The sequence below is a fragment of the Delphinus delphis genome, chromosome 6 (genome assembly GCF_949987515.2).
Source record: "Delphinus delphis chromosome 6, mDelDel1.2, whole genome shotgun sequence".
Taxonomy (NCBI): Eukaryota; Metazoa; Chordata; class Mammalia; order Artiodactyla; family Delphinidae; genus Delphinus; species Delphinus delphis.
In genome coordinates this window covers 24158801-24171358 of record NC_082688.1, presented here as the reverse complement: position 1 = coordinate 24171358, position 12558 = coordinate 24158801, and the positions used below count along the sequence as shown (strand labels likewise).

Below are 12558 nucleotides of genomic sequence, written 5' to 3'. Positions count from 1 at the left end.
TTTCATTCACCATAATTATTCTGAGATTCATCCACGTTGCCGCATGAACTGACAGTTCACTTTTGTTTAATGCTAAGTATTATTCCCTTGAATGGATATACTACAGTTTGTAACTAATCAGAAATATTGAGAACAAGCACTGAGTATGCTCTGGGTAATAGGAGATAAGTGGGTAGAAATATAACAGAAATCCTTCTGAGAATATTTAAATATGATTCTAAACCAAGTTCAAGGAATGTCCTGAGCAGGTTTTATATAAAGAAATAAAGTCAAGTCAAAGGAAAAAACCAAGTTAAATCTCAATTTATAATCTTAAAACTGGCAGAGTATTTCCTAAAATAAATTAGTGACCACCCTGGCGTTAGTAAAAAAGGTCATGTAATTTGTCATCAAGTTCAATTAGGTGAACAGCATAGTCCAGCTGAACACTCTCCACAAAGACATAAAAACCCTCTCACAGAAGCCAAATTAAACAAGTACACAAAGAGATCCTCTAAGACAGGGGTTAGCAGATTTCTTCTGTAAAGGGCCAGAATGTAAATAAATATTTTAGGCTTTTCGGAACATATAATCTGTATCACAACTACTCAATTCTGTCTGCCTTTGTAGCCCCAAAACAGCTACAGACAACATGTAAATGAATGGGTATAGGTTGTTCCAATAAATCTCTATAAGAACAGGTGGCTGGATTTGGCCCTGAGCCACAGTTTGCAACCCTGCCGCAAAAACGATACAATATGGGAACACTGCTGACTGTGCCATGGGGGACTGTCACAAATTCCTTAGCCTTTGATCCTGCATCCTCATCTGTGAAATGGGGATAATCTCTTCAACCTACTGAGGAACACATAACACAATGTAGGTGAAAGCTTAGTAAGTCACAAACACTGGAAAACTGTGAATCTCAATTCAAATATACAAACTCCCCCCTCCCCACCATCCCATTACATGCTATTCTTATGCAAAAATGACAACATTCATCAAAGCCTTGGCAAATTCTTTTCTCTTCCAAGGTAACTGTATCAATGAAGATCATTTCATGCAAACAGACACAGAACCTTGGCCAACCATCTCTATTTTTGTCAAAACAACATTCTTACTTTGCCCACTCAGGGTGATTTGCTAGAGTTTCATTAATCAAATTGCTTGTGACTTCAATCATATGTACACTCTCTTGATGTACCTGTATTATGGATAAGAAGAGAAAAGAATCTCAATAAAAATTAAACCCAATTTAACATTTATTTTCTACACTATTATTGGAACAATGCTTTTAGAGTCAAGTAATTATACATCTTAGTTTCAATTAACTTAGAGCCCTCCACTGAATAGCCGCTATCCATAATGTCCTAGGACACAAACTATGGGAAATAAATTGTGCAGAACAGCTCCCTATCTTCAAGCTCAACAATGGGGGGAGAAATGTAAATAGATACAAATACTTCCAAATATATACAACATAAATATATAGATATATTTAGTTCACATAAGTGTATGTGTGTATAGTGTATGTATGTGTGTGTGTGTATATATATATGCAATATCAACACTACATGGGCTTTAGAATTATAAGGCAATGTGAGACATACAGGGAAATAATCAACCAAGTAAGGTTTGTGAGTAAAGTAACCCAAGAGAAAATGAATCTCAGAATTTATCCCCCTCAAAATGAGGGGGATAAAAAAGGAGAAGCCAATGTCAAGGAACATGTTCTATATGATTTTACTATTTTTAAAAGTATTAAATGGAGATTGGTTCAAGATGGTGGAGTAGAAGGACGTGCACTCACTCCCTCTTGTGAGAGCACTGGAATCACAGCTAACTGTTGAACAATCATCGACAGGAAGACAATGGAACTCACCAAAAAAATCCCCCACATCCAAAGACAAAGGAGAAGCCGCAATGAGATGGTAGGAGGGGCAGAATCACAATAAAATCAAATCCCATAACCACTGGGTGGGTGACTCACAAACTGGAGAACAATTATACCACAGAAGTCCACCCACCAGAGTGAAGGTTCTTCACCCCATGTCAAGATTCCCAACCTGAGGGTCCAGCAACGGAAGGAGGAATTCCCAGAGAACCAGACTTTGAAGGCTAGCGGGATTTGATTGCAGGATTTGGAAAGGACTGGGGGAAACAGAGACTCCACTCTTGGAAGGTACACACAAAGTAGTGTGCTCATCAGGATCCAGGAGAAAGCACAGTGACCCCATAGAAGACTGAACCAGACCTATCTGCTAGTGTTGGAGGGTCTCCTGCAGAGGCAGGGGGCGGCTGTGGCTCACTAAGGGTACAAGGACACTGGTAGCAGAAGCTCTGGGAAGTACTCCTTGGTACCCCTCCCAGAGTCTGCCATTGGCCCCACCAAAGAGCCCGGTAGGCTCCAGTGCTGGGTCGCCTCAGGCCAAACAACCAACAGGGAGGGAACCCCACCCCACCCATGAGTAGACAATCAGATTAAAGTTTTACTCAGCTCTGCCTGCCAGTGCAACACCCAGCTCTATCCACCACCACTCCCTCCCATCATGAAGCTTGCACAAGCCTCTTAGATAACCTCATCCACCAGAGGGCAGACAGTAGAAGCAAGAACTACAATCCTGCAGCCTGTGGAAAGAAAACTACAATCACAGGAAGATAGACAAAATGAAAAGGCAGAGGACTATGTACCAGATGAAGGAACAAGATAAAACCACAGAAAAACAACTAAATGAAGTGGAGATAGGCAACCTTCCAGAAAAAGAACACAGAATAATGATAGTGAAGATGATTCAGGACCTTGGAAACAGAATGGAGGCAAAGATCGAGAAGATGCAAGAAACGTTTAACAAGGACCTAGAAGAATTAAAGAACAAACAGAAATGAACAATACAATAACTGAAATGAAAAATACACTAGAAAGAATCAATAGCAGAATAACTGAGGCAGAAGAATGGACCTGGAAGACAGAATGGTGGAATTCACTGCCACGGACAGAATAAAGGAAAAAGAATGAAAAGAAATGAAGACAGCCTAAGAGACCTCTGGGACAACGTTAAACGCAACAAAGTTCGCATTATAGGGGTCCCAGAAGGAGAAAAGAGAGAGAAAGCTCCAGAGAAAATACCTGAAGAGATTATAGTTGAAAACTTCCCTAACGTGGGAAAGGAAATAGCCACCCAAGTCCAGGAAGTGCAGAGAGTCCCAGGCAGGAGAAACCCAAGGAGAAACACACTGAGACACAGAGTAATCAAATTAACAAAAATTAAATACAAAGAAAAATTATTAAAAGCAACAAGGGAAAAATGACAAATAACATACAAGGGAACTCCCATATGCTTAACAGCTGATTTCTCAGCAGAAACTCTACAAGCCAGAAGGGAGTGGCACAATATACTTAGGGTGATGAAAGGGAAAAAACTACAGCCAAGATTACTCTACCTAGCAAGGATCTCATTCAGATTAGATGGAGAAATTAAAACCTTTACAGACAAGCAAAAGCTGAGAGAGTTCAGCACCACCAAACCAGCTTTACAACAAATGCTAAAGGAACTGCTCTTACTGGGAAACACAAGAGAAGAAAAGGACCTACAAAAACAAACCCAAAACAATTAAGAAAATGGTAATAGGAACATACATATCAATAATTACCTTAAATGTAAATGGATTAAATGCTTCAACCAAAAGACACAGCCTTGCTGAATGGATACAAAAACAAGACCCATATACATGCTGTCTACAAGAGACCCACTTCAGACCTAGGGACACATACAGACTGAAAGTGAGGGGATGGAAGAAGATATTCCATGCAAATGGAAATCAGAAGAAAGCTGGAGTAGCAATACTCATGTCAGATAAAATAGACATTAAAATAAAGAATGTTACAAGAGATAAGGAAGGAAACTGCATAATGGTCAAAGGACCAATCCAAGAAGAAGATAAAACAATTATAAATATATCTGCACCCAACATAGGAGCACCTCAGTACATAAGGCAAATGCTAACAGCTATAAAAGAGGAAATCGACAGTAACACAATAATAGTGGGGGACTTTAACACCTCACTTACACCAATGGACAGATCATCCAAACAGAAAATTAATAAGGAAACACAAGCTTTAAATGACACAACAGATCAGACAGATTTAATTGATATTTATAGGACACGCCATCTGAAAACAGCAGATTACACTTTTTTCTCAACTGCACACGGAACATTCTCCAGGATAGATCATATCTTGGGCCACAAATCAAGCCTCGGTAAATTTAAGACAATTGAAATCATAACAAGCAACTTTTCGACCACAATGCTGACATTAGAAATCAATTACAGGGATAAAAACGTAAAAAACACAAACACATGGAGGCTAAACAATACGTTACTAGATAACCAAGAGATCACTGAAGAAATCAAAGAGGAAATCAAAACATACCTAGAAACAAATGACAATGAAAACAGGACAATCCAAAATTTATGGGATGCAGCAAAAGCAGTTCTAAGAGGGAAGTTTATAGCAATACAATCCTACCTCAAGAAACAAGAAAAATTTCAAATAAACAATCTAACCTTACATCTAGAGGAACTAGAGAAAGAAGAACAAACAAAACCCAAAGTTAGCAGAAGGAAAGAAATCATGAAGATCAGAGCAGAAATAAATGAAATAGAAACAAAGAAAACAATAGCAAAGATCAATAAAACTAAAAGCTAGTTCTTTGAAAACAAAATTGATAAACCTTTAGCCAGACTCATCAAGAAAAAGAGGGAGAGGACTCAAATCAATAAAATTAGAAATGAAAAAGGAGAAGTTACAATGGACACCATAGAAATACAAAGCATCATTAAGAGACTTCTATAAGCAACTCTATGCCAGTAAAATGGAAAACCTGGAAGAAATGAATAAATTCTGAGAAAGGTATAACCTTCCAAGACTGAAGCAGGAAATAACAGAAAATATGAACAGACCAATCACAAGTAATGAAATTGAAATTGTGATTAAAAATCTTCCAACAAACAAAAGCCCAGGACCAGATGGCTTCACAGGTGAATTCTATCAATTAGAGAAGAGCTAACAACCATCCTTCTCAAACTCTTCCAAAAATTGCAGAGGAAGGAACACTCCCAAACTCATTCTATGAGGCCACCATAACCCTGATACCAAAACCAGACAAAGATACTATAAAAAAAAAAAAGAAAATTACAGACCACTATCACTGATGAATATAGATGCAAGAATCCTCAACAAAATACTAGCAAACAGAATCCAACAACGCATTAAAACGATCATACACCATGATCAAGTAGGATTTATCCCAGGGATGCAAGGATTCTTCAATATATGCAAATCAATCAATGTGGTACACCATATTATCAAATTGAAGGATAAAGACCTTCAATCATCTCAATAGATGCAGAAAAAGTTTTTGACAAAATTCAATACACATTTATAATAAAAACTCACCAGAAAGTGGGCATAGAGGGGAAACTACCTCAACATAACAAAGGCCATATATGACAAACCCACAGTAAACATCACTCTCAATGATGAAAAATGGAAATCATTTCCTCTAAGATCAGGAACAAAACAAGGATGTCCACTCTCACCACTATTATTTAACGTAGTTCTGGAAGTCCTAGCCACAGCAATCAGAGAAGAAAAAGAAATAAAAGGAATACAAATTGGAAGAGTAAAACTGTCACTGTTTGCAGATGACATGATACTATACATAAAGAATCCTAAAGATGCTACCAGAAAACTACTAGAGCTAATCAATGAATTTGGTAAAGTTGCAGGATATAAAATTAATACACAGAAATCTCTTGCATTCCTATACACTAACAATGAAAGATCAGAGAGAAATTAAGGAAACAATCCAATTCACCATCACAACAAAAAGAATAAAATACCTAGGAATAAACCTACCTAAGAAAGTAAAAGACCTGTACTCAGAAAACTATAAGACACTGATGAAAGAAATCAAAGGTGACACAAACAGATGGAGAGATATACCATGTTCTTGGATTAGAAGAAGCAACACTGTGAAAATGACTCTACTACCCAAAGCAATCTACAGATTCAATGCAATCCCTATCAAATTACCAATGGCATGTTTTAGAGAACTAGAACAAAAAAATCTTAAAATTTGTATGGAGACATAAATGACCCTGAATAGCCAAAGGAATCTTGAGAAAGAAACACGGAGCTGGAGGAATCAGACCCCCTGACCTCAGACTATACTCCAAAGTGACAGTAATCAAGACAATATGGTAACTGGCACAAAAACAGAAATATAGATCAATGGAACAGCATAGAAAGCCCAGAGATAAACCCACACACCTACAGTCAACTAATCTATGACAAAGGAGGCAAGGATATACAATGGAAAAAAGACAGTCTCTTCAACAGGTGGCACTGGGAAAACTGGACAGCTACATGTAAAAGAATGAAATTAGAACATTCCCTAACACCATACACAAAAATAAACTCAAAATGGATTAAAGACCTAAATGTAAGACCGGACACTATAAAACTCAGAGGAAAACATAGGAAAAACATGCTTTGACATAAATCACAGCAAGATCTTTTTTGACTCACCTCCTAGAGTAATGGAAATAAAAACAAAAATAAACAAATGGGACCTAATGAACCTTAAAAGCTTTTGCACAGCAAAGGAAACTATAAACAAGATGAAAAGACAACCCCTCAGAATGGGAGAAAATATTTGCAAACGAATCAATGGACAAAGGATTAATCTCCAAAATACACAAACAGCTCATGCAGCTCAATATTAAAAAAAAAAAAAAACCCAGTCAAAAAAATGGGCAGAAGATCTAAATAGACATTTCTCCAAAGAAGACATACAGATGGTCAAGAGGCACTTGAAAAGCTGCTCAACATCACTAATTATTAGAGAAATGCCAATCAAAACTACAATGAGGTATCACCTCACACTGGTTAGAATGGGCATCATCAGAAAATCTACAAACAACAAATGCTGGAGAGGATGTGGAGAAAAGGGAACCCTCCTGCACTGTTGGTGGGAATGTAAATTGATACAGCCACTATGGAGAACAGTATGGAGTTTCCTTAAAAAACTAAAAATAGAACTACCATATGACCCAGAAATCCCACTACTGGGCATATACCCAGAGAAAACCATAATTCAAAAAGACACATACACCCCAATGTTCACTGCAGCACTATTTACAATAGCCAGGTCTTGGAAGCAACCTAAATGCCCACTGACAGACAAATGGATAAAGAAGATGTGGTACATATATACAATGGAATATTACTCAGTCATAAAAGGGAATGAAATTGGGTCATTTGTAGAGATGTGGATGGACCTAGGGACTGTCATACAGAGTGAAGTAAGTCAGAAAGAGAAAAACAAATATCGTACATTAACACATATATGTGGAATCTAGAAAAATGGTAAAGATGAACCGGTTTGCAAGGCAGAAATAGAGACACAGATGTAGAGAACAAACGTATGGACACCAAGTGGGGAAGGTGGCGGGGCGGGGGGATGAATTGGGAGATAGGGATTCACATATATACACTAATATGTATAAAATAACTAATAAGAACCTGCTGTATAAGAAAATAAAATAAAATTGAAAAATAAATAAATGTATTAAATGTATTGAGCACATGGTTGATCTTGGTCAGTATTCCATGTTTACTTGAAAAGAACATGATTCTGCTCTTGTCAATTAGGTCAAATTGCTTGACAATGTTTTTCAATGTTTTATATCCTTACAAATTTTATATCTACTTATTCTGTCAACTATTCCAAGAAGAGTATTAATGAATCCCCAACTATAATCATTGATTTACCTACTTTTCCTTTTAATTCTGAACATTTTGCTTCATGTATTTTATTTTTTAAGATTTTTTTTTTTTTTGGCTGCACCAGGTCTTAGTTGCAGCACGTGGAATCTTTTGAGGTATGCAGACTTCTTAGTTGCAGCATGCGAACTCTTAGTTACGGCATGCATGCGGGATCTAGTTCCTTGACCAGGGTTTGAACCTGGGCCCCCTGCAATGGAAGCACAAAGTCTTACCCACTGGACCACACGGGAAGTCCCTGCTTCATGTGTTTTAGAGCTCTAGTGTTAGAACACACATCTGTAATTTTTTTACCTTACTGCAGTATTAACTTATCATTATGAAAAGTCCTCATTTGTCTCCAGTAATATTTGTTTTAACTACATTGTTTGATATTAATATAATCACTCCACATCTCTTATGTTTACAGTTTGCTTCGTATATATTTTTTCATCCTTTTACTATCAATCTTTTTGCTTCTGAATTTAAAGTATATCACTTATAGATACCATTTAGTTGGAACTTGCTTTTTCGTATCCAGTCTGAAAATCTGCCTTTTGTTTAGTTGCCTCATATTTAATATAAGCACTGATATGACTGGACACAGATCTGCCATTTTGCTATCTGCTATCTGTCCCATCTCTACTATTCCTCTTTTATTGCCTTCTTTTGTGGTAAGCAATTATTTTTTTAGTATACTGTTTTATTTCCCCTAAAATTTGCATTATTTAGTAGTTGCTGTTTATCTTAACCTTATCATACCTTTAATTTATCACAAGTTATTTCAAGTTAGTATTGACTTACTTCCAGTAAAATATCTATAGGAAATTCATACCAGTTTAGTTCCATTTCCCAGTCCTCTTCTTCATGCTACGGTTATACATACGTAACTTATCTACATATACTATAAACTCTACAATAGTGTTATAATTTTTCTTTAAATAGGCGCATGTTGTCCAAACAAACTGAAGGAGAGGGAAGAATATAACTTTTATATATACTTATATATTTACCAAGTGCTCTTCATTTCTCCCTTTAAGAGTTATTTCTAGAGTAATTTCTCTTCAGTCTGAGGGAACTCCTTTAGCATTTCTTATAGTGCAGGTCTCTTTATTAACAAATTCTCAGTTTTACTTTATCTAGAAACGTTTTTATCTTGCCTTTACTTTTAAAGAATAGTTTCATTGATTATAAAATCCTTAGTTGATCACTTCTTTTTTCCCCAAGACTTTGAACATGTCATTCCAATGCCTCCTCGGATTCACTGTTTATTATGAGAATTAACTCATTGTTTTGTTGTTCTCCAGTGTGTGATGTGTAATTTTTCTCTGGCTTCCTTCAAGATTCTTTTTCTCTCTGTTTGGCTTTTAGTAGCTTGACTATGATGTTTCTAGGTGTGATTTTTTTGTTTCTGTGTATTTATTCTACTCAAGGTTTGTCAGGCTTCTTGGATCTGTTAATGCTTTTCATGAAACTTGGGAAGTTTTTGACCATTATTTCTTCAAGTAGTTTTCAACTTTTTTTTTCTTCTCACTTTCTCAGATTCCAATTACGTGTCTGTTAGGTTCTAACAGAAACGTTGATATTGTCCCACAGATCTCTGAGGCTCCAATATTTTAAAAATTTTTGTTCTTCAGATTGTATGCTTCTAGTGATCTTTCTTCAAATTCACTAGTTTCCTTTTTCTGGATTGCAAATCTGCTGTTGAGCCTATCTAGTGATTTTTCATTTGTTATTGTTCTTTTCAGTTTCAGTTCAGTCTAGGATTTCTATTTGGTTCTGTTTTATAGTCTCCATTTCTCTGTTGAGTCTGCATTTGCTTACTCATTATTAGCATACTTTCCTTTAATTCTTTGAACATATTTACAATAGCAGCTTTGAATTCTTTGTCTGCTAAATCCAACATGTGGACCACTTAAGTGTATAATTCTTTGGGTTTTTTTCCCCTTGAGTCACATTTTTCTGTTTCTTTGTATGTCTAGTAATTTTTGGTTAAAAATTGGATGTAAAAAAATGAGTTGTAGGGACTTCCCTGGTGGTGCAGTGGTTAAGACTCCATGCTCCCAATGCAGGGGACCCAGGTTCAATCCCTGGTCAGGGAACTAGATCTCACATGCATGCCACAACTAAGAGTTCACATGCCACAACTAAGGAGCCCACTGGCCGCAACGAAGGAGTTCACCTGCTGCAACTAAGGAGCCCACATGCCACAACTAAGAAGCGTGCCTGCTGCAACTAAGACATGGTGCAATCAAATAAATAAATGAAATACATTTTTTAAAAAATGTGTTGTAGCAACTCTGGATTCTGTTCTATACCTCTGAAAGCTGTTATTTTGTTTCAGTAAGCATATAACTTATCTGTAATCAAACTGCAAAGTCTGTCTTCCCTGTCATTAATGTCTCTGCTCAATGTCTTTTATTTTTTGAAAAGCCTAAGGGTTTCCCCTAGATCTGAATAGCTTAACAGACAGCAAATAATTTGGGCAGAAGTTATGCTCAGACACTTCACACTAGGAAGCTTCATCCTCTGCAGCCTGAGATGTGTGTGAGTTGAGAAATACAATCAAAGGCACAACAAATTTGCAAATCTCCCAGGTTTTCAATATTCACAGGACTCCTTGAGGTCTCACATATACCAGTCTAGAATGTGTGATTTATTAATCTCAGTCCTTCTATGGCTCTCTTGCTTCCAGAATCTCCCCCTTTAATTCACAGCTTCTCTGTTGCCAGCCCCAAACCAAATCCACCACCTCCCATAAGAAAAACTGCAGGTTTTTGCTGCTCACGCCAGGCAGATGAGGATAGGGAACTCCAAGCAAGAAAGCCACAAACTACGTGTTTTTACCAGATGTGGTAGCAGTTTTTCATGAGCAAATACTCCTCAAATTATTGCCTAACTGGTCATTTTCCAATGCCCTGATATGGTGTTTATAGTCATTTTTATACCATTTTATTCTTGCTTTAGGTAGAAAGGAATTACCTGACATCCTCACCCTGCTATTACCCCAAGATATATCAGGAAAATGAGGCAAAAAGGATTTTCTGACAGACTGGATGTGGATATAAGAGAAAAAAAGTAGTCAAGAATGACCCTGAGGCTTTTCACCTGAGCAAACAGAATGAAGCTGTCACTTACCAAAATGGGAAGACTGTGAGAGAAGAGACAAGCAAGGGAGGTCTGGAATTCAGTTTTGACATGTTACATCTGAGATGTCTATTAGACATTCAAACGGATACTGTTGTGGTGTTTTAGAGAATTATCCTTTTATTGGTTGGGAGAATGAACTAGATAACCAGTAAATTTCCTTCAAAAGCTCAGTTTGCATGAGTCCTAGACCACAATGAAGTGGTTCAGTAATACTTGTTATGAAAGTTCAGGGAAGCAAAAGCTCACTGAAGCATGGGATGAACAAAGAAAAAGAACTTGAAAGATGAACAATTGAGATGGGCAGGCAAGAAGACCCTACTCAAAGGGATGAAGAAGGGAGAGTGGAACAGAAGAAGAGAGAGGAAAAAGAGAAAAAAGGAAAATGGAAGACCATACTGGTGAAAGATTTCTCTAAGAACTAGGAACTCGTGCAGTGGCAGGTTTAGGTGAAATATGACAAAAACAAAGAAAGGTCTCTAAACAAGGCTGTAGAGTCTAAATAAGTGACTAAAAAACTGCATTGAAACTGAAACAGGTACAGAGAGAGCAGGTTGATAAGATCAGGGAATACTGAAGCTAAGAATGACTGAGAAATAGGACTTGCAAGTAGAAAGTCAAATAGCAGGAAACAGTGTAATCCTTTAGTAAATTGCTGCATATTAGATTATCTACTGATAACAGGTACTACCATATCTCTACAGCACTACAGGAAAACTTTTCATATCCATGATTTCATGTAAGCTTCACAATTCCTGGAAAACATATAAAAATCTGGGATGCAGAGTTGAGTAGAGTCAATATAAAGATTTAAATAGATTATAAAAGTTTTTTAAATAGTCCATAAGATACATCACTACAGAGAAAATTTTAGCTGCACTTTGGAGAATGATTTTCTTTGATGAAAGAGGGGTGATATGGACTAAATTTTTGTATCCTCCCGAAATTCATATGTTGAAATCCTAACAAGCAATGTGAGGTAGGGCCTTTGGGAAGTAATTAGGTCATGAGGGTGGAGCTCTCATGATGGGATTAGTGCCCTTATAAGAAGAGACACATGTTCTTTCTCCCCAACATGTGAGGACACAAGGAGAAAACAGCCATGTATAAACCAGGAAGAGGACCTTCACCAAGAACTTGACCATGCTGGCACCTTCATTTGGGACTTCCAGCCTCCAGAACTGTGAGAAATGCCAGTTGTTTAAGGCACTCAGTCTATGGTTTTCTGTTACAGCAATGCAAACTAAGAAGGGGGAGAGGAAATGCAAGTTGGAAGGATCTGGAAAGCGAGAAATATCCTAATGGTAAATCAGCAGAAAAACCAATGAGACATGAAGGAAAGGAATTGAATTCTGATCTAGGAAACAGGATCTACACTAGAAGTCATGAGATCAGATCATAGTTCTCCTATTGACAGAAGAAGCCACTTTTTCCTCAGTATCTTAATTTTTCATCTGCATTTACCTCAGAGGATTTTTATGAAATAAATAAAAATGCACATTAAAAAATATATTAGGCAAATTCATGGCAAAACTAGTAATACAAAAATCATAAATACTTTAACTGTTATACATACTTATAAGCAAAGTAATATTTCCCATGCC

General features: G+C 36.9%; 1 protein-coding gene across 3 annotated transcripts in view; it reads right to left on the bottom strand.

Moving 5' to 3' along the window:
• The window catches only part of TMEM245 (transmembrane protein 245), a 103541-nt gene that overhangs the window by 54022 nt on the left and 36961 nt on the right, over positions 1-12558 (bottom strand). For all 3 annotated transcript variants that reach the window (XR_009519814.1, XM_060014363.1, XM_060014365.1), the window contains exon 8: positions 1101-1183. Coding sequence is in view for 2 of the 3 variants with exons in the window: in XM_060014363.1 (XP_059870346.1) it covers positions 1101-1183 (83 nt within the window). In the remaining variant the exon portion in view is untranslated. The remainder of the gene's footprint in view (positions 1-1100; positions 1184-12558) is intronic.